This window comes from Camelus ferus, chromosome 11, assembly GCF_009834535.1.
Source record: "Camelus ferus isolate YT-003-E chromosome 11, BCGSAC_Cfer_1.0, whole genome shotgun sequence".
NCBI classification, from domain to species: domain Eukaryota; kingdom Metazoa; phylum Chordata; class Mammalia; order Artiodactyla; family Camelidae; genus Camelus; species Camelus ferus.
Genome location: NC_045706.1, coordinates 13,730,292 through 13,751,940, shown reverse-complemented (window position 1 = coordinate 13,751,940; position 21,649 = coordinate 13,730,292). Strand labels below are relative to the sequence as shown.

The 21,649-nt window shown below is 37.9% G+C and overlaps 1 protein-coding gene across 2 annotated transcripts in view; it reads left to right on the top strand.

The window, feature by feature from the left end:
• Nucleotides 1-21,427, top strand: part of ATRNL1 (attractin like 1) — a 593,456-nt gene extending 572,029 nt beyond the window's left edge. The window contains exons 29-30 of one of the 2 annotated variants that reach the window (XM_032490833.1): nucleotides 18,822-18,968; nucleotides 19,492-21,427. In XM_032490833.1, coding sequence (XP_032346724.1) covers nucleotides 18,822-18,946 — 125 coding nt within the window. In that variant the 3' untranslated portion in view covers nucleotides 18,947-18,968; nucleotides 19,492-21,427. Of the gene's footprint in view, nucleotides 1-18,821 lie in introns of both variants that reach the window. The other variant, XM_032490832.1, reaches the window with a different exon arrangement.
• Nucleotides 21,428-21,649: the final 222 nt, after the last annotated feature.

The following is a 21,649-nucleotide window of genomic DNA, read 5'->3' as shown; positions in this document are numbered from 1 at the left end:
CTGAGTCCGCAGGGGACTGCTCAGGTGCTGGGAACAGCAATGTAGCAGGTGCCACAAGTGCACCCAGTTATCAACACCAGAAGAAACATAACGTGAACAAACCTCACCTTATGCAGTCGCTGATTTTCTAAAAAGTGTATCAGTAGAAAATATTGGTGAATCCCCTTCATTTTGAAATGAAATTAAATTTAGTAACCTTTTTACAACTCTGCATTTTCAAATAGAAAATAAAAATAGGTTAACTGAACACTGTGGAGAATTCAGGGTTAACGAAAACTTTCTGTGTTTCAAAGCTATGAGTGTATGCGTTTCTTAAACAACGTCGGTCGGCTCCCTGCCTCGGTGACTTTGACTCACACTGAGTAGGAGAGCTGAGGTTTGCTTATGTGGCAGCGAGGCTGCCACCAACCTTGTCCCCCGGGGCTGTAGAGGGGAGGGTGTTGGACCAGGGCCTGAAACTTCTCTGAACTCATCCCACGTGCTCACCAAATATTTTGATGCCAAGATTTATTTTCCTGAAGTGTGTGTACATACATAGGCAGTTTAGCATTGCCAGAACCTGGGAGAATATTTTTCCTCTAATTCTTATCTTTTAGAGAAAAATGACAGTTTGTCACCTGGGATTTGTAGGTTTTACTAAAGAAAACAGAACAGAGAGTGGTTTGTCTGTAATCATTTAGCTAGAATTGAATATCGTTAAAATTTCCTGAAGATAAATAGCCTGTCAAAATTAAGTACACTTTAAAATAAAGTAACATTACCCTTTTTACATATATAACTAAGTATCCAAGATAATACTCTTTTTCAAAAGTCAGGAAGATTATCTCTAGCAGAAAACGACCCCTTGTCATGCTGACATACATGGTATTACAGGAGCAGATTTTAAATTTTAAAAACTAATAAGAAGTGAGGCAAGCTCTTTAATATAAAGAGTAACATATAGAGAAAATAGTTGTAGGCTTAGAGAAGAAATTGCATATATTTCTACAGAAACAAAGACCCAATGGAGTAAAAGTAATTTAGAATCTTTAGCACCAGGAAAATCCAACCCTTGCATAGTAAGTGGGCATATGGGTTATTTTCCTCTTTTCCTTAAAATATCAATGTTTCTTTGCCCCACTATAAAGGGAGACTGTGAATTATTTCCATGATTCAACATAATGTGTGAATCACAAAAAGCTTTTCAGTTCTTTAAGATTGTTCTATAGACACTTAGAATATTTTCTTGTCCAAAGCTTTTACTTAAATGTTTTGATTTAAGTAGTGACTGAAATGTTTCTAATGATGGTGAAGTGGCTCTAATGAAATGGTCCCAAGATTTAAATTATTACATCAACATCTTCATGCAACTCAGTAATTAATGTGTGTGTGCGTGTATGTGTGTGTGTGTGTGTGTGTGTGTGTGTGTAGTGGGTCAAAAATATAATTACATTTAATTTTAAAGCGATCTTAAATGTTTGAACATTTGCTAAGAATATTCCATTTACTGTTGCTTTCAGTAACTTTTGTATTTTTTTCAAAATACCAAAATTTAGATTTAAAAAAGCAGTGGAAGACAACAGAGGAATACCTTGTGATGGTCTAAGCATTGGAGGCGTTTCTAAGCGGCATGTAAACATAGGCATGAACCATAAAGATGATGCGCGACGTGAACTACATCAGGAAACAAAAATTTGATGCTAAGAGAAAAAAATAAAATAAAACAGTAAAAAGACAAATAGCAAAATTAGAGAAACATTTGCAATACAATATAGTGCTGTTGAGTGTTTCTTTATACAGACCTTTTCACAGTGATACAAACTCGTAAATGTATTTGACAGTATGTCATTGACTTGCCAAGAGCATCAGTGCACAGTGTAGATGTCGGAAACAGTTTTAGTGCTGTCTTCATGCTATTTTTTAAAAATCTAAATTCTGCAGGATATATTTCATGTTATGATTCAGCACCATCTCTGAGCTCAGACTACACTTTCAAAAATCTTAGAGACAAGAAGTAACATGGTTCAGGAGGAACAAAAGTCATTTAAAAGCCAAATTAGTCAGCCCTTGAATAATTCTAACCTCTATGGTGGTTTCCAGTGGAGAAAATGGGAGCACTCCCTCTTCACGGCTCCGCTCCGCGGACACTTTGGGAGACTGAATTGTTCTTCCTCCATTTGTTAAACCAGGGAATTTCTAAGATTCCTTCCAGCTCTAAAATTCTCTGGTTCTATGAATATCTCCATTATTATCATTACACCTCATTTTGCTTAAAGAATGTTAAATCAGTACTCTCTTATCTTACATCTGCCTTTGTGAGAAAGAGTAACAAAAACTGAGTTTGGTTTCTTCATGATTAATGCATTTGTCAAATTCTCTCCAAGTAGCAAATTAATTTATTGTGGGTTTTTTTTTTTTCATGAATGCAAATTAAAGCTGTGCAAACTATTGTGGTAAAATTTAACAGTCCTTTTTCATAAATTAGAGTTAACTGATTTAATGTTAATGAAAGGAACTATATTCAAATACAAATTTTAATAACTTGGGTGGAAAGAAAAATCTTAAGACTTTATAAGCTTTTCCTTACATAAAATTCATGTAACTTGAACAGAAAGTCATTAAAACGTAATTTTCTATAGTGAAGCCTGTATTAATTGCCTTGTATGAAACTCTAAAAAGTTCCTTAATAAATGTCTGGTCCTGTGTGTCCCTGAGAACTGTCTATTGATTAGTTAGTTATCTCAAACCAAGGGCCCCAGATTCAGTTTTTGATGATCACCGTCTTACCGTTTTCCTTGTTTGAATATTCTCATCAAAACCAGAAATAATTTTTTTTTCTTTTTCACATAGGGAGTATTTTGCTTCTGTTCATGTTAATAGTACAAAGGGAACCAGTATAAATTTAATAGAATATTTTGAACTTTTTGCTTCTTAGGACTTTAACACTCCACACATATATGTATGTGTTTTTATGTGTAGAGAGCATCTTTCTTGGCAGGATAAGATTTTATGAACCATTTTAGAACTGTGTCCTGTGAGCTTACTTCTCTCATACCTTTAAGATTATTAAATTCATTTCAGTAGGATTGTAAGAAATGAGGCATTTCCAAGCTCACTGACGTAACTGTCCCACAAATCCTATTTTGTAAAATATTTATCCTAAAGAACATGAGATAATCACAATCAGTTTTTTTTACATTTTTATTATAACTGCATTTGTGCTTGGTTTTCACTCACTTCAACAAGGAGAAATTTCAACTTTTTATAATGACTAAATAAACCTAAACTATAGGAGCTCATTTATGCTTACAATTTAGAAAAGGAAAAATTTGAAGATGCCAAGTTTGATCAGACATATTTTGAACTGGGATTTATGATTTTTTTATTTAATAATAAAAGTATCCTTTTTTAATATTAAAGACTGCAATATTCACTAAATTCAAAGGGTAGTGCCAGCTTAGATTTAATCTTCACTTAATTCTAGAGCTAATCATTTAAAATGAGAAAGGGAAATTGTTGACACATCCTATCTTATTTTTATGTCCTACTTTAAGTCATAAAAATCGATAAAACGATGAAATTAAAACTGAAATGCATCCAAAATCTTTTTTGTCTCATCATCTAAGAACCAGAGAAGTGCCAAGGATGAGGGAGCCCATGCTTGAATAGGGCAGAGGGTCCAATTAGTTTGTCTTGCCTCCAGGGTTTTAATGTAAGAAAAAATGAACTCATGGAGAAACACTCTAGGCTTCCTGTGATGAGCATAGGTAATACGTTCACCCACTTTTTAGTTTCTCCTGGCTGCCTTAACGTCTTCTTTCAAAATGTCAGTGGTGATTAGACTACATTATGGGATAATTAATGTGAACTTTTATCTCAAAGCTAATTTTGAGTAATACTAGAACAAAACACGTCAATATGTTAAAGATGGCAAGTTGAACAGGCTGCTTTTGTATGTAAAAATACATGTTTTCTCTTTTCAGTTCACCGTTCTTTTCAAATATCAATCCAGTGTAAATGTTTGAGAAAGGTTAAATAATCAGGGACGAAAGCAGCTCTTGCAGTTTGGTGGGATGGTTCCTAAAGTTTTTTCATAGATTGTGCTGTATATTCTTGCTTACTAAAGTACTGGTCATTTCAGGAAGTTTCGGAAGTATTTCTTCATGTACCTGGTCTAAGGGGATGGTGGTGATTGTTGATAAGCTACGTGCAAATTCACATTTTAATGCCAATGCTCCACATTTTTAAATTATCTGTATGTGGCATCCTGTGCCCTATTTCCTTCTAAACAGGCTTTTCCCCAAATTTAAATTTATTGATTTAAAGTTACTAAATAATCGGTTTCGTCCCACAGTAATTCTAGAGTCTCTTAGACGTTTGCCCCTTTGTTGGTTGTTTCTGCCATGTTCAATTACGCGTGTAAATAAAGGCCAGGTTCGGAATAGAAGTGTAACAACTCTTCATGTTGGATCATAAACTTCAGAACATGATCTGGTCGTACACAAAGGGCACCGTAACTAGATACTGCCTGACCAGTTCCAACAGCCAGGCAATTCAGTCACCTACAATTCAATTGTTTTTATTTGAATTAACATTAAATTTTGAATATAATTGGTTTAGCTATTGATTCAGCTGGGTCAGTTCTGGCCAAACAAGTAGTTTTTTACAAAGACAGTCATAATTTTTGTCTCAGGCAGCTCCCCCAACATTTTTCACAAATAACGTTGTTTACAGTCCCCTTCAAAAAGTGCTCTAAACATGCAAGTAAGAGCAATGCTGACAGACCGTAGACATCTAAGCCGTGAGCAATGGCTCTGCTTTTTTGTGTGCTGACTTTCCATCCTTTGCAGGTTATTCTAGCTCTCTAGAAACAATGGGTAGCCCTTTGGCACTGTGGCTCACTGGCTCAGGACCAGTTTACTTACTTCTCTATTCTCTTTTCTCAATTAGTACTTGACCAAAGAAATAAAAACAACTGGTTGACTATTTGTAACTCTAGAAGATGAGATGAGAATGATATATAATTAAGTAAAATCTGCAGTTACTCATAGAGGACTTGCTTTTGTTGTGATATTATGATTCCAGCTTGTCAAAAATGCTTTTAAAAAGGTAGTTTTTTACCAAAAAAAAAAAAAAAAAGGCAAAAAGGCAGGGAAGACTCAACATACTTAGTCAATATAAATAAGCCAGTTATGGTTTGTCCTTTCATAATCCCCTTTCGCATTGTTTTAGAGCAAGTCATAAATACTTTGGCAAATAAAAATTATAATCTGCATTTCTCCAACTTTAATAAGTGAGAGTTTGGAGTAATGACTATGAAACCAACTCTGACCAAATATATGTACTTTTAAAAACCTGATAGTACCCTACTTCTGCTATACTTCTCTACTTTCTTAGATTTAATGCCCCTAAAATGTGAGTTTCTTTTCCTTATTTTTTTTTTAACTTTTCCTCTAATTATGGGAACTCATTGACCATTGGGCTGAAAGTCAGCGGCAGCTGGGTGGTGAACTGGCCCTTTGCCCAGACCTCAGAGTAAGACTAATTTGAAAACCCTTTACAGAATGCAGCCCAGAGCCTCCTGCTTAGAAGATCCTGCTCTAATCAGCCATTGATCATACGAGATTTCCTTTATTGACCTGAAAGCAAGTTTTTTTTCATCTTTCTGCCAACTAAGGCACTTACTGAAAGTAGGTAGACAGTATCCAAAGTGAATATGCCTGAAAAAGAGGACAAAGTCTTCCATCTCTCCCCACAAATGACATTCTGATTCTCTCTCCAGTGGATACACATGCTAATAAGAATTTCTGTCGCCATCCATCCCTGACCCATTTCCTCGCCACCTATGAGGACTCTCTGGATAGCAAGATGTCCCTTCTATAGATATGCTTGGCAAATCACTTAGGAAACGGTAGCCGGGGCTTGTGGAACAATGTGTGGGAATTCTCTTTGCGTCTGGAGATAACTTGGAGGGAATGCAGGGCAATGTTTACCCCCCTGGATACAACATCAGAAAGTTCCGGACGCTCTGAAATCTGCTCCCTCTGTGATTTACCTGCCCGTAGAGTTTGAAAGGTTTCCACTAGTGCTGACTCTTTGTGACACTTCTGCATTTACAGTAGCTCAGAGGCCACCTTTATTGCTCCCAAAGGCAAAGTGAGGCAAACTGATACTTTTTTGACTCAGAAGGGTCAGCATTTATGGGACATGCTCAGTCAGAGTCTCAAAACTGCTTCAGAGAATGAAGGTTTCTTTTATACTATCCTCTGTTAGATTAAAGGAGGTCATTTAAACAAACTCCTTCCCTGAAGTCCCTGTTTTGAATTACTGGAGAGAATGTGTACTATCTCCCCAGATAGTCCTGGCTCACTCAGCAAACATCAGAGAAATGGTTTGAAGTCTGTTTTGAGAAATACCCTGTCCAGCCATACTGCCTTTTCCTTCAGCAAAAGAGATTTATCAAGGATCAATTTGGCTACAGACCCATCTGTTTTTGTTAAAATGCCTTTGGCCATTCAGTTATCTGTAATAACTGTTGGTAAGGTCTAAGTAATTCATAATAATATTAATGGAAAAATCATGATTCTGTATAGCATTTTTCTCATCCATTTTATCTAAATGACTAGAAGTGAGGATTTGCATAATTTTATCTGTTTTTTTTTTTCCTCTCCCATTTTTGCCATGATCTGAGAGTTTCATATAGAAGGCATAAATTTGCTTTACCATCGGAGTTTGTTAAAACAGTATTTTGCCTTTGCAGGGATAGTTGCTGTTTCCAACTTCTTTTAATGTTGAAATTTCTTTAAAAATGTTGACTACTATGAACTTAGAGTAGCAGAAACATCACCTTGGACAATACTAAAATTCACTTTTTCCGTTGATAGCTTGTCTTTTAATATTCAATGCAGTGTATCTGTGTAGAGGATATAAGCCTCGTACCTGTCTCCTAGACTCATGCTAATGCTTCGGAAAGCAATGATTCACATCACCCAACAGTGTTTAACCCTGATTTAAAATTGTTATCTAGTTTCTTTAAAAAAAAAAAACTTTTTTTTTCTGTGCGTTGGTTCTAACTGTGCACAATTTCCAGAGAGATCTCAGAACATGAAAGGTGAACTGATTTTTTTTTTTTTTTTCTTTTGAGAAGTAGTCCACCCAGGCACTGAGGAGGATCTTATGGCTGGACTGCCAGTGTTGATTTAAAATACTGAAAGTCTCTCCAAAGACATCCGGGGAGAGTTAAATCGCTAAGGCATTGATGCCATCAAGTGCGGCAGCTGTTTCAGTTTCTCATCAATGTTGTACACACAGCCACACATATTAAAACCTGTTTAGAGACGGGGTGGACCAAGGCACTGAGCCAGACGCTCACTAGCACTCGTGTGGCTCTCACTCTCTGAGCTGAGCACGCCCAGGCCTTAGGAAGGGGCGGGGCATTTTTGGAGCACAGCGGCTTCCCACGGGAAGCTCTCCCCTGGGTCACCTGCTTGGACACCACGTCAACGAGAGCCCCGCTGGTGCTGTGCTGGTCCCTCCTCTGCCTCGTGTGATTCCCACCCTCCGCTCAGGAACTTCTCTGCAACTGAGTACCAGGATTAGAGAAACACGAGGCAGCGGCCAGCCTGCAACAGGGAGTCTTGTAATCTAATTCTAACCAGAATTCGCTTCCTTAGCAGCACACAGCCTTTTATTCATCAATGAATTCTCATTCAAGTAATATTTATTGACCACCCATCATAGATTGAGATATAAAGGTGAATAAAAACCTAATCTCTACTTTCAAGCTGCTCCCAGCGTGAGAGATAGGCAGAGTTAAAAGACAAATTTTATCATAATGTAAAGAATTAGAAAACTAAACTTAAAAAAAAATCTATTAGGTTGTTCACAGACTGCTGGACGTGAGATCAAGTCCCAGCCTGGTCTTTGGCTCTGTCCAGTCTCTGCTTCTGATACGAGACTGAGAGCCAGTCTCTGTACCAGTGACACTGGCATCATAGGAACCACACCTGACAGTAAGTATGACCCACTCCTGGTATTACCAGTGTGGTTCTCGCTCGGGTAGAAGCATGTCCATTCCTTCACAAGTCCCTAACTAGCAAAAACAATTGCATGTTTCTAGCAAGGACATTCTCGAAACCAGCCAGTCCCCTAACTTCACAGTGATGCTTGTGGCAAAACCGCATGTGTCAGAGAGGAGGCCAGCAGTGATATCAGGGTCCCGGCTGCTGGCCTGCGGAAGAAAGGCAGCTGCAGTTATAAATTCTTAGAGCCAGAAGTGACCTTAGCAGCGACCTACTCCAACTTCCTTCCAAGAGAAATCTCTCAAGGGACATTCTGAATTTCAAATCAAGAGAAGCTTGGAAGCCACAAACTCAGCTGGCTTACAGTTGTCATGGAATTTGGGGGCTATTTGTTGCAACCAGAAACAGGATCCACGGGACATCACTAGCCACTGACTAGTCTTACAGAGTCAGTGGACCATCTCAGTCCTGCCTGTCTTCTCCCTCTCTGGGTGTTCTTGTCTTCTCATGGGCTCTCCTCCTCCATAACCAGTCTTCTTCTTGGTCCTTCTCTCCTCCCTGCTCTCCTTCTACCAGGCTTATCCCCTCCAGTGGCAGAGACTGCTGGCTCTCCACCCAAGATTTCTCCTTCCCTCCCCTGGTGGAGAACTGTTCCTGGGAAAGCAGTACCTGCTGTTGGCCTGGAACTAAAGTATTATGAGATTTTCTGGTCCAAGGTGGTTTAGAAAGGGTTGTACCTTTTTCACCCTCTCATCTCCCACCTGCCACTTAGATGTCAATGCTCAAAGTAACCATGGAAACCCCAGACTGAAGATGGCAGAAGCATCATCTGTCTGGGTTCCTAAGTAACTATGCAGAGTAGGTGCTACGCTCCTTCCTCTTCCCTCACACACATCCTGACACCAGTCAGGATGCCCACCTTGGACTTTATATAGGGAAAAATAAACCTCTATTTTCTTAAGCCACTGAGATTGCAGGCTTTAAGTATTGTAACAGCTAGCATTCTCCATCCATACAATTGAAAGTCTTCAGATTCAATCCATGCAAATAACCCCCAAATCTGCCTCTCTGGGCTAGACTTATTCCCAGGCTTCACACCTGCATATCCAACTAGACGTCTCCACTATGATGTCCCACAGGTCGTCAAACTCAGTAAGTCTATAACTGAACAAATGATCCACCACCTTCCATGTACCCTGACTGTTCCTGTTCCTCCTTCATATAGAAGTAAATAGCATTTGTATGCACCCAGCCACCCACACCGGAAAGCTGGGCGTCTTTCTAGACTCCACCCTATTGTTAATTTCCCATATTAATCTCTCCTAAATATCTGTCCTGTTCATCCCTTTTCTCTCTCCTTATTGTCACTTTCTTACCTGGCTTTAATAATCGTAGCCTCACCCAGCACTCCAAGTGAGCCAGTGCTACCACTAGAGAAGTCTCTTTGAACTAAAAATCTGGTTATGCCTCCCCACTCCTAACAATCATTCCCTGGCTCCTTCCGGCTACAGATTAAAATCTGTTTCCTGTTTCAGAACCTGAGGTCATTTGGTGGACCCTCTTCTGCTTAACTGTCTTGTCTTCTCTCTCGCCATTCTTCCATTCACACCTGTGTCCCACCCATAGCAAGTGTCTTGAAGTTTCCCAAATACCCTTTCACTCCATGCTGTTGGATTTCTACTTCCCTTTACTCAGAACATACCACACTCGTCATACCAGTGTTTTTCATCTGACCAGTTCCTTCTCATCTTTCAGTCCTTGGCTTAGAGGTCATGTCCCCTGGGAATCTTCAACCTCCACACCCACCTCCCAGATCTCACCTGGAGCTTTCTTTCTCCCTTGCCTTGTGCCTACTCCGTGGCATTTGTCTCTGTGTGATTGTTAGCTGTTGAATCATTGTCCTAGCTTGTTGCTCTTTGGTAATTACTCTGACAATAATCATCCTCAACCATACTACCTGCAGTATACCCTCAGTACATATTTATGGGTCTAACCTGTATTGTCATCCACTTCCGTCTGCGTAAGTGGATAAAATAATTCACATAGAGTGCTCAGGGCAACGCCTGGCGTATCATATCAATGCGAACAGAATAGTTGTTGGTGTTATTATTATTGTTTTTATTACCATCAGCACTAACCAATGCCTCTGACCATAGCTGATTTTACATCCCTACCAATTTTTGCTTTTCTTTGATTCAAAATCATGTGTTAGTCATTTGTACTAAAGCAGCAGTTTCCTTCTAATGACTATAAAGTGAACAGAGTGCAAGTCAAAGATCTAGAGTCCTGGGTGCGGGTCCCACCGCTGCCACCAGCTGTGTGAGCCTCAAAGAGTTGTTGAATCACTTGTTGCCTCATTTTAACCATCTGCAAAGCAAGGACAAAAATAGCTTCCTGACCCACTTCAACAGAACGGTCTTGAGGAACAACCTAGATAATTAATATAAAAGCATTTTTAAACTCTAAAAAATGGATGAAAGTTAATTATTAGTGGTATCTCTAATAGTACAAGCAATATTAATGCGATGTTTTCTCTGTTGAGTATTGCCATTCAACTATTTTGCCATTGCCTCTTTCAATTATTTTTACCTTCCTTAATGAGCAGGCAACACACACTATTCATCCATCCCTTCATGAGCAGGTTCTCAGTTTTACTATCCAAGGCATCAGAGTAATTCTGGCTTGAGATCTGAACACAGTCTCACCTCACTGACAGTGATGCTCTGAAATGATACTGTCTGTGAGTCTTTGAGTCCATCTTTCTATCAAATTTTGTCCGTTCTTAGGTATTCCACGTGAGAGCCATTCTGATTTTTGAATAAATTATTGAATGAATGAATGAATACTGCTAAATTAGGATAGAGGCCAGATCTTGAGTGCCCAATGTTTTATCTGCTTCCTCTTTGACCTCAAACTTCTCACTTGTTGTTGGTGATGATGGTGGTGGTGATGGTGATGATTGGCATTTTTGAGCCTTTATGTGCCAGACTCTTCTCTAAGCCCTTTACATTCAGTCCTCACAGCACCTTGGTCAAAACAATACTTGAGCTTGATCCATTATAACGTAAGCACCATAGGGCACAGAAACTTTTACATTTCGTCTCTCTTATTCACTGCTTAACCCTTAGGGGCCAGAGCAATGCCTGGCATATAGTACGCACTCAAGAAATAACAGTTGAATGAAGCGATTTGCTCTTTAAACAATTTTTTGATGCTTAGGACGCTGGAATTTTCCAGACATTTGTAATTTGATTGCGATTCCTTATTACTAATGGTAGTAACTTATTATTATATTATTGAAATTATTAACTTAATTTATGTAATACTCCGTAGTTCATAAAATACTTTCACATATAATCTCATTTAATTTAAAGCAAACAATGACATGTTACTACTAGAAATGCTAAAATACAATGTCTCTACCTAGTGGAAAATAAAATATTGCTATTTTTATAAAAAAAAGAATCTTAAACTATTTGAAATGGATCAATAAAATTTCCCAGTGTGTAATTAAAATTAGAATTGATAAGATCTAAAAGAAGCTTTACCTGTTAAAAAAACATGCGGATTTCCCTTAAACAATGCCTTGAGACAGTAATGGCCCAGGTTCACTCAGCTCACTCTAGCCAATGAGGGAACAGTTCTCATCAAATAGGCAGGGCTCAGCGCTGTGGTGCTGGAGTAGGATTACTTTTATAGAACTTTTACAGCTTGTCTTTAAATGAAATTTTAAAATATTATCATGTGTTAAAGGCCAAACAAAATTTTATAACCAGAATAGAATTATCATCTGTATTTGAACATTGACATCTGTAGTTGTCATTGGTTTTTAGTAGGGGAAAGGAAACATTTCTTGAAACTCTCAGACAACTATGACTAGTCCATTTGTCATTCCAGTGTCTTCAGCACATGAAGTATTTCCATTTTTGTTCAACAGTGTAACCTTTGGAGTTTTGCCTAATAATGACTTCAGTTGTGCTGGCCTTCACAGATAAGTTATAATGGAAATGCATATTTTCTAATTATGCATCCAGCCCTAGTTGTGAATTGGCAAGGGTGGCCCCACTGAATGTTAAATGAAGTCTGCACAATAGTTAGAGTCTGTGTGACATCAGAGTTTCCCCAAAGTCACTTTCTTAATCATGTGAAGGATAGCCAAGACCCTCATCTGTAGTATGTAGCCGTATACAGAGGGAAAACATTTAAACATCCCAGCATGGTATTTCCATTTAAATCTGATTACAGTGAAATAAAACTGTAGCCATTAAAGGTTTAGAAGAACTACAAATACAAGCCGTAAAAGAAGACAGATAGTAAATGAGGTAGTAAAACATTTCAGCAGGGCAAACAGTTTACAGCTCTCATTCAAGTCTTCCTGAAGCAGGCTGTGCAATTCACTACAGACCCTGAACCGTTCCCTGAGCTCCACTTAAACCTGCAATTAACCTTTCACGCCTAATGAAGCTGTTTTCTTGGAAAATTAAAATATATAGTGGTGCCTGCTCTTACACAGACTTGGGAGGAGAGCATTTCAAAATGAATGACTTTTCTGAGGCTTTGTTCAAATATAAAATGGAAGTGCTATGTTTGTATATAAAGTGAGAATGTTCTTTCCAAGGCAATTTCATTTGATGTGCAGTATTTTATTACTGTACTTATTAATTGTTCTGTGTAATGGTAACACACACACACACACACACACACACACACACACATCAGTAATTTTATGATTAGATTGTTACTGCTGGAGTCTACTAATACCATTTCAATTCCATTAGGACAAACTAGAGTTTTACTAAAGATAACTAAATTCTTGATGTTTCTCCTTGGTGGCTTTCATTGCAAATTTAGTGGTTTAGAAAGATACATTTGCCATTTAAATATTTAGCCCTTACTCATTTCCATTGTTTTCTCTTTAGGGCATGTCTGCACATGTTTATTGAGTAACAAAGTTGTTAAACTTAGGGAGAAAATACTGTTTTTATGCAAGGTTCTGGGTAAAAGTCTGTTTTGGGTGCATCTTCTACTTATTTACTAAATACCTGTGGTAGCTCTTGGCATCCAAACCAGTGACTAGTAAACTGTGCCCACGTTCTGAAAGAAATCTTCAGGGTCCCAAAGGAGTCTGCATTCGTCACAGCTCGCCCTGCCCTGGGGGAACCAGAGCAGCCCCTGGTGATTTTCCGCAGTAGCAAGAGCCAGTTCCAGACTCCAAGAGGCCGTGGAAAATGGAGTAGGAAACAGAAGATGGCACTTTCTTTCTTATGAGGTTTATAATTCATATTTAAATGATCTAAATGTCAGAGTGTCTGGTATTTAAGAACTAAAAGTGCAAAAAGGTAAAACTTATAATAAATATTTAAACCCCAGCATTTTTATTGAATCTTCTGGCATATTTTGATGTAAATTTTGCCAGCCTGCAGCGTCTGTGTATCATCTTGACATGGTAAATGAAATTCCTTTAGACCACCAGTCTAAAATAATGAATTGTTCCCCAAGTTAATTGTATTGCTTTGATAACAAGGAACTATGCTAGGCCTAGAGAACACAATAAGTGGATTTCATCGGATGATTTGTGTGACGTTTTGAAAAATGATCTTCTGGAGTGACCCGATTTTAATGGAACTCACAGCACGCGGGGCATGTGCCACTGCGCAGCCTCCTACTGGGAGGAAGCACTTCCTCCTACCGCGCAGGGAATGTGGGATCATCACCAGAAAACCTCGCCAGGGAAAAATTCCCAGGGAAACCTAGAGCAGGAGAAAGCATTTGCTCCAAAGGGTGATACGGAGAACTTATTTCTAAGGTTGTTTTTATCTTATCCATGTATAAACTGTTTAAAAATCCAGGAGAGAACTCAAGCTACCTTTATGTCTTCGTTGCCAGTGTGGAAATAAAGCAAGACCCATCAAATTTCAAACTTGCTATAGCAGGGGAGTCATCCACCATTGCTTGTTTGCATTTTGGCAGAGACAGGCCAATGTGTGGGAACATTTTATAGTGGGGAAAAGAGAAGTCTTCAAGTATAGCTCATTGGAGGCTGTTGGCATCAGACAGCTGGAGACCTGGAGGCAGGCTAACTAGAGGCAGAGCATCCCACGTGTTTGGTTATGTGAAAGGTATGCATATTTACCTTTCCCTGCTTGGTCCTAAGTTGGAAGCAGGGACAAAAACCGGAGAAGCTATCAGTTATTAATCAAGTTCTGCTTATTTGGGGATTATTGTTACAGGGGTAATTGTTCGTATATTCTGGAAATTAAGCCCTTATCCGCTGCATGTCTGCAAGTATCTTCTCCCATTCCGTAGGTTGTCTTTTCATTTTGTTTATAGTTTCTGTTGCTGTGCAAAAGCTTATAAGTTTAATTAGATCCCATTTGTTTATTTTTGCTTTTATTTCTATTGCCTGGGTAGACTGACCTAGGAGAGCATTGCTGTGATTTATGTCAGAGAATGTTTTGTCTACGTTCCCTTCCAGCAGATCTATGGTGTCCCGTCTCACGTTTAAGTCTTTAAGCCATTTAGAGTTTACTTTTGTGTATGGTGTGAAGGAGTGTTCTAACTTCATTGATTTACATGTGGCCGTCCAGCCTTCCCAGCACACCTTGCCAAAGAGACTGACTTTTATCCATTTTATATTCTTGCCTCCTTTGTCGAAGATTGACCGTAGGTGTGTGAGTTTATTTTTGGGCTCTCTATTCTGATCCATTGATCCACATGGCTCTTTGTGTGCCAGTATGATGCTGTTTTAATTACTGTAGCTTTGTGGTATTGTCTGAAGTCTGGGAGGGTTATGTCTCCAGCTTTGTTCTTTTTCTTCAGTATTGCTTTGGCAATTCTGGGTCTTTTGTGATTCCATATAAATTTTATGATTATTTGTTCTATTTCTGTGAAAAATGTCATGGGTAATTTGATAGGGATCACATTAAATCTGTAGATTGCTTTCAATAGCATGGCATTTTAACAATATTAATTTTTACAATCCAAGAGCGTGGGATATCCTTTCTATATCTTTAATTTCCTTTATCAGTGTTTAAAATATGAAGAAATGCAAGCATAGGAATAAAAACACACTTAACAATTTGACACTTATGGTACACACACATGCAGTTATTATTAGTGTGCTATTTGTAATTAAATTATGGGATTTATAATGGAGAAAAATTCATGGTGTGCCACAAACTGTGGTCCAGTGAAGGACTCAAGCTTAAATTTGAATGAAAGCATCATTTGGCCCATCAAGAAGATAAGATCTGGGCAAGTAGCCCCTTGAGCCCCCTCTATGAGTACACATGGTGGACACTCAGGTATCACTGCCTGGAGGAATGCAAGGTTTCCCATGTACGTAATTACCACTTATGCAGAATCTGAAAATGCAGTTGATTGTTCCATTTTCATATGAAAGGACAGAAAGCTGTCAAATTAAAAATAGCACGATTTGCAATTTTATGTTTAAATAAAGGACTGAAATATGGTTTATGATTTATGATTTTTAACTGAATGTGTTTCCAAGCTTACAAATCATTAGTAAACCCAGACTTCACATTCACATAGCCTGAAATACAAAGATACAGTGACAGTTTAGGATTAGCGTAGAATTTTCTGTTTTGGCTACTTAAACTGTTTACTTATCTCTTGGCACTGTATCTTCTGTAAGGAAAACAACATGTGGTTTGCAGCCACATGTAAGTGGGAAAGTAAGTGTTTTTCAGAGCTCCTTTGGACGAGGTCATGCAGTAGTTTAATGAATAACATGATTTCATACTTGGATGCTGTGATCACTGGAATTAGTGTAAGTGGTCTCTGTCCACATTAAAGGAAACATATATTAGTTGTCATATTTTGGCTGTCTCTGGATGAGATGGTGCCAGGAATGAAATAACAGAAGGTTATAAATTTTGACAGAAGTATGCCAGGAGATCTGTGGAAACTTAAGTTCTGCCTGAACTGAATTTTCGCTTAGCACAACCATGGTCTGTGATTTTTTAAAAATAATGTGCTTCAGCTACTTCCCTCCAAGAAATAACACAATAATTATTTCTTACAGCAGAATAAGTCGTGAAAAATATCTACATTGTCTGCTTTAGGAGTTCAGAGGTCAAGAAAGCAATTTTTATTTAAACTTTAAACTTTTGAATTTGCATTATCTCTAAGAAATTCAGGATAATTTTTTAATATCCTGAAAGGGTAGGCGATTTAACAGAAACCCTTTAAAGATAAATATGGAAGATTATCAGTCCAACCAGTGATTACCATAACTTTTTAATCCCTTTTGTCTCTTAACACCATTAATTTCTCCTTCTCCATAAACACCTTCTCTTCTGTTTTCAAATGTACTTGAAACTCCTTTTTCCTTTAAAAAAATAATATATGTATACTTAGATAATCGTAATTATTCACATATATTTCATCTGACCCTGCTGCTTCTCCTACATACCAGCTGACTTACCTCTTTCCATCCACAAACTTGAATATGGGACTGGTCTGTTGACCACATCCCCTCTCACCCCATTCCCTGCTTAAAGGTCAGGCTTCCATCCTCAGTTAAGTATGGAAATGGCTCAAAGATCACCAAAATCTTCCTCGAGGAAATCTAAAGGCTTCCGTGGCAAGCTTCACTTGCCGGCCCCTTTAGCACTTTCTACAGACTCCTTGAACCATGTCCTCCTCTGACTTCCACAGCACTGCAGTAGGCTAGTTGACCTTCCTCTCACGGTATCCATTCTCCTGGCATTTCTATTTGTTCGTAAATCCCTGGGGTTTTGTTCTTGCCAGGTTATATCTGAGGCTTACCTAGAATAAATTGACCCACAGAAATAAAATAATTCAATGACACCTCCCATAAGATAAGATCCAAAAGTGAGGCTTTCCTCTAAAAGCAGAACATTGAGAAGGTATCTGTGAGAGCTCAGGGAGTGGTTCAGCTCAATTCAGAGTCAAGTCTCCTAAGACCCTGGGGAAGGGAAATTGGTGACCTCTTCATAAGCAAGCAGTCTGGTCTCACGGTTTAGCATGGTGATTTGGCACATTTTATTTACTCAGTAATAAAGTGAGACTCAACAGGAAAACTAAAATGATTCGTGTATAACTGTAATAAACAAAGGGATCTGGTTGAGCCATTGTTTGTATAAATTTAAGAAAGGCTTTTGTGTCCCTGAACATCTTACCAAATGTTCCTGTCAATCAATGGACAGAATAATGTAACAAAACAATATTCTTTTAATCACTTATGATAGTTAGGGATCCACTTTTGTGTAGTTATTCTACTGATAATACTGATATTTTCTGATATTTAAGACATTTATCAGCTAACTTTCTATAAGTTGCCTTTCTTCCGCGTCTGCTTGTTCATAGCACAGCTCTGTCCCTGGGATACTTTCTTACTTCTTAAAAACAATTTAAGAGAATGAAAAGACAGGCTTCAGACTGAGAGAAAATATTTGCTCAATGCATAAAGCATTCGTTTCCAAAATGTAAAAGAAATCTATTTATAACTCAACGATGAGAAAACAAAATTTTAAATGAGCAAAAGATCTATATGGATAATTCACCAAAGAAGGTGTACATTTGACAGATAAGTATATGAAAAGATGCTCAACACCATGTAGTATTTGGGAATTACAAATTAAAACAACCACAGAATACAGCTACATACTTATGGAGTGGCTAAAATCCAGAAGATTGACAACACCAAATGTTGACAAAGATGTGGAGCAGCAGGAACTCCCATTGTTGCTGGTGGGAATACAAAATGGCTCAGCCACTTTGGATACAGTTTGGCATTTTCTTACAAAGCTAAAACATAGGCTTGCCATGTGGTCCAACAATTGCAGTCCTGTGTATTTGCTAATTGAAAACTTATGTCCACACAAAAAAAATTGCACATGGATGTTTATGGCAGCTTTATTCATAATTGCCAAAAATTTGAAGCAAAAAAAAAAAAAGTCCTCCGTTAGGGGAATGGATTAAACGAACTGTAGTACATTCATATGGTGGAGGGTTATTTAGCAATAAAAAGAAATGAGCTTTGAGCAAAAAGAGATGTGATGAACTTAAATGCATATGGCTAAGTGAAATAAGACAATCTGAAAAGGGTACATACTGTATGATTCCAACTATATGACATTCTGGAAAAGGCAAAACTATAGAGACATTTAAAAAGATCAGTGATTACCAGAGGCTGAGGGAAAGGGGACGGATAAATTGGTAAAGCACAGGGGATTTTTAGGGCAGTGAAACTATTCTGTATGATTTTTATGGTGAATATACAACATTTATCAAAACCCACAGAACTTTGTATACAATATAAAATGTGGGTACAGATGTAAACTATGGACTTTGGTTGATAATCATGTATCAATATTGATTCAATTTTTCTGTAAGCCTAAAACTGCTAATTTTTTCAAAAAATCTTAATATACTGACTTTTGTTTTACACACACACACACACACACACACACACACATGCAACAACAGTAACACTGAAAATTCCTGGTACATCCAGAAACAACTTGCGTTCAAACATAGAAACTAAGGTTTGGCGTCATATCCACAGCTGATTGTGATGTTTTGTCACAGACTGATTTGATTGTCCAAAGTCAGAGTCAGTTAATTTTGTTAGATCCTTGCTCTTCATGTGTGACGTTCCCTTGTCTAAGGGAAGGTATTTTAAGTGAAGGATAATCTACTTGATAACTTCCAATTAACAGCTAAATGTTTGATTGCTGAATGTAAAACAATAAAAACAGGAGGCTAAGCCACCACTGTTGCCATCCCAGAAACATCTAACCAAACACTTACATGCTTTTTTTCCTTTTCTCCCAGGCCTTGCAATTGCCAGTGCCCTAATAGATATTTCACAGCAGAAGCCTTCAGATAGTAAAGACAAGGCCTCCGGAGCCCGAAATCGAAAACATCACCTCTCAACTCGTCAAGGAACTTGTGTCTGAGAAACAGGAACTACTCCCAGAGGTTCTGTCATGTTTGACTTTGTAAATGGCTTCCATTAAGGCTGGTCTGTGGCCTCAGTTTTTTTTTGGAGGCCAATCTCTGTATGGTCCCAGGTCCCAAATACATTTCCCTTCAAATGGGCAATGACCCAAGTGGCCAAAGAGTGTTCATGAGTTTTATAAAAGTAACAGTATTCATGGTCACGGGTGATAAAGTCAGTTTTTACGACTAGCTGAAGCTTATCATAGATAACGTTAAAGTACTCTAGAGAAAGATGTATATTGTTTCTTAATGCAGATGAAAAATATGTAATTCGTATAAACCAAACTGTTTATATCCCAAGACTTTAAAGAAAGACATTTTATAATGCCTGAATGATGAGAATTGTACAGTTTTTGCCTCATAAGCAAACTCAACTCACTTGTATATGAACAAGGAAATGAACAAACTGCAATGGCTTTAGATGCTGTTTTATCTCACTGTAAATGTGAAAGCAAGATTTTGATTTAGTAGGATGTGGGTAATGTATTTAAATATTTCGCAGGACCACATGACTTTCAAACTCAGTTTGCAAACGTGACTATTTTCCACCCAACTGGAATGCAGACCGAAACGCGTCCATGCGGATGGATGGTAGGTGCAACTTCAAAGGAGAGTTATTAGAATTCCGAGTGACGAGGACATTGCCGTCATCCATGCCAACTGCCTAACTCATTATCAGAGCTGATAGAGCATGGAAAAGCCTGTCCAGCAATCAATTTTTTTCTCCTCCCAAAACCAGCCTTCAATACCGCACCTGGGAAGAGAGCTGAAACAGTTATTTTACCGAGCGCAAGCTTCTGCTCTAATGTGGTGATTTTTTAATTGCCTAGGAATCATTGGATCAGACCTTAATGATCCATCTGCATTTTTATGAGAACAGATCATCTTCTTTTGGCCTTCCTCTCCTAGCTGCTAGATTTTATCTGCCTTTTACAAACATTATGAGAAGTGCTTTAGAGGTGACACCTCCTCCGAGTCGTAATATGACCCAGGTTCCTTCTTGCCAGCTTCTGCCCTTAGAATACAGAGAAGAGCATTTGCTGGCGAGCATCTCCAGTCTTCCTGTTTCAACATGAGCACACTGGTGTCATGAGAGAAAGTCTCCAGTTTAAGAAATGAAATAAGTTCATTGTTGCCCACATTCAGCATATTCTTAACGATTCAAAGAAAAAAATCTGAATTACGGCAGGAAGGAAAAATGATATAAAACAGTTTTCGCATTGGCGCATAGAATCTTTTGTGTCCTAATTTTGAGGGCGGTTCACTAGAACTCAGTAGATTAACAGATCTTGTTTGGAATTGCAGTTTCTTAACTTCAGGGTGACTACAGAATATATGTAGAGAGCAGTGACCAATCTATCCAAAGCTGCTTTATACGATATAGTTTTCTTCAATATGAAAGTCATTTAAATATAATTGATGTTTAGTACTATATATGTACTCATCATGTTCTTTGGATTTCTGGACGGTAATGACACTTTACTGTTTACAGCTAATGCATAGTTACTTGCATGCTGTGGTTGTGCAGTAGCGGAATATGACCCTATTGTGATATTAAATGTTTATTTCACAATGCCATTTATACATCGTCAGCTTAATTTGATGAGGAACGAATGTAATATATAACAGGAATGATCATACACTATGTAGTGGCATCATATATAAGATTGCTAGGTTGCATCTAACCATGACTATGTCATTGTTTTGATAATTAGGCATTTATGAATTATAGTATTTATCCCTTCTGTTGGCATGATAATTTTGCTATTTTCCACGCGTTAAAAATAAGACTAATTCTTAGAGCAAGTTTATCTACAGCCTGTGGGGTTTGGGGGGAGGGGTTGGGAGTGGAGCTGGTTGTTTTTACCTCCCTATGATATTTTCTCTCTCAAAAAAGAAAAAAAGTGAGCAAAGTTTGTAAATGTCTCCTAAAAACAATCAAGTAATTTCATTAGCTTGTTTTGGGGGCCCTTTAAATGTTGATTTTTCGCCTGGAAAAAGTAAATTGACAAAACGAGTGAATACAAAAATATAATCATTTAAAAATAAAAGGATTGGCCAATTTGTTTAATTCTCTAACAATTGTCACAGGAGGAAAGCATAAGTAACAAAGACACGAAAACATGCAGAATCGTACATAAAATCTATTTCAGCTGTATTTTCCGAGAGGCTAAGCAAACAATGTTGCTGTGAAAGGATTGTCAAGCCTCATCCACCTCGAATCCCATCGGGTTCGGAAAATTTGAAAATCTGAATTTTAGAGAATTATGAGACATAATGCAATGTTAAGTTAAAGTCATACAATACCGTTCTGAGCCAAATACTGCTAACTCTGTGACTAATTATGCAATCTCTTCTCCACTTATCTAAGCTTTTTACAGGTAATAAAATTCTTCACCCTCAGGTGAAGTGGATTGAAAAGACCTTAGGGATGATCACTTTGAGTCTGTGTCACGTTCTTTTTTTCCCCAAATCCTGAATACTTTCAATTTGGATGCTTCCTTTTTTTTTTTTTTTTAATAAAACCACAAGTATATGCAGCTACTCTTCAAGAAATTAGGCATTAAATGACTGATTCTCCTGAAAACTTATCTTAATGGAATTCTGTACATTTCAGTTTAGAATGATTTGGAAAAATTCTTTAGCTTTTAGGATGTCTT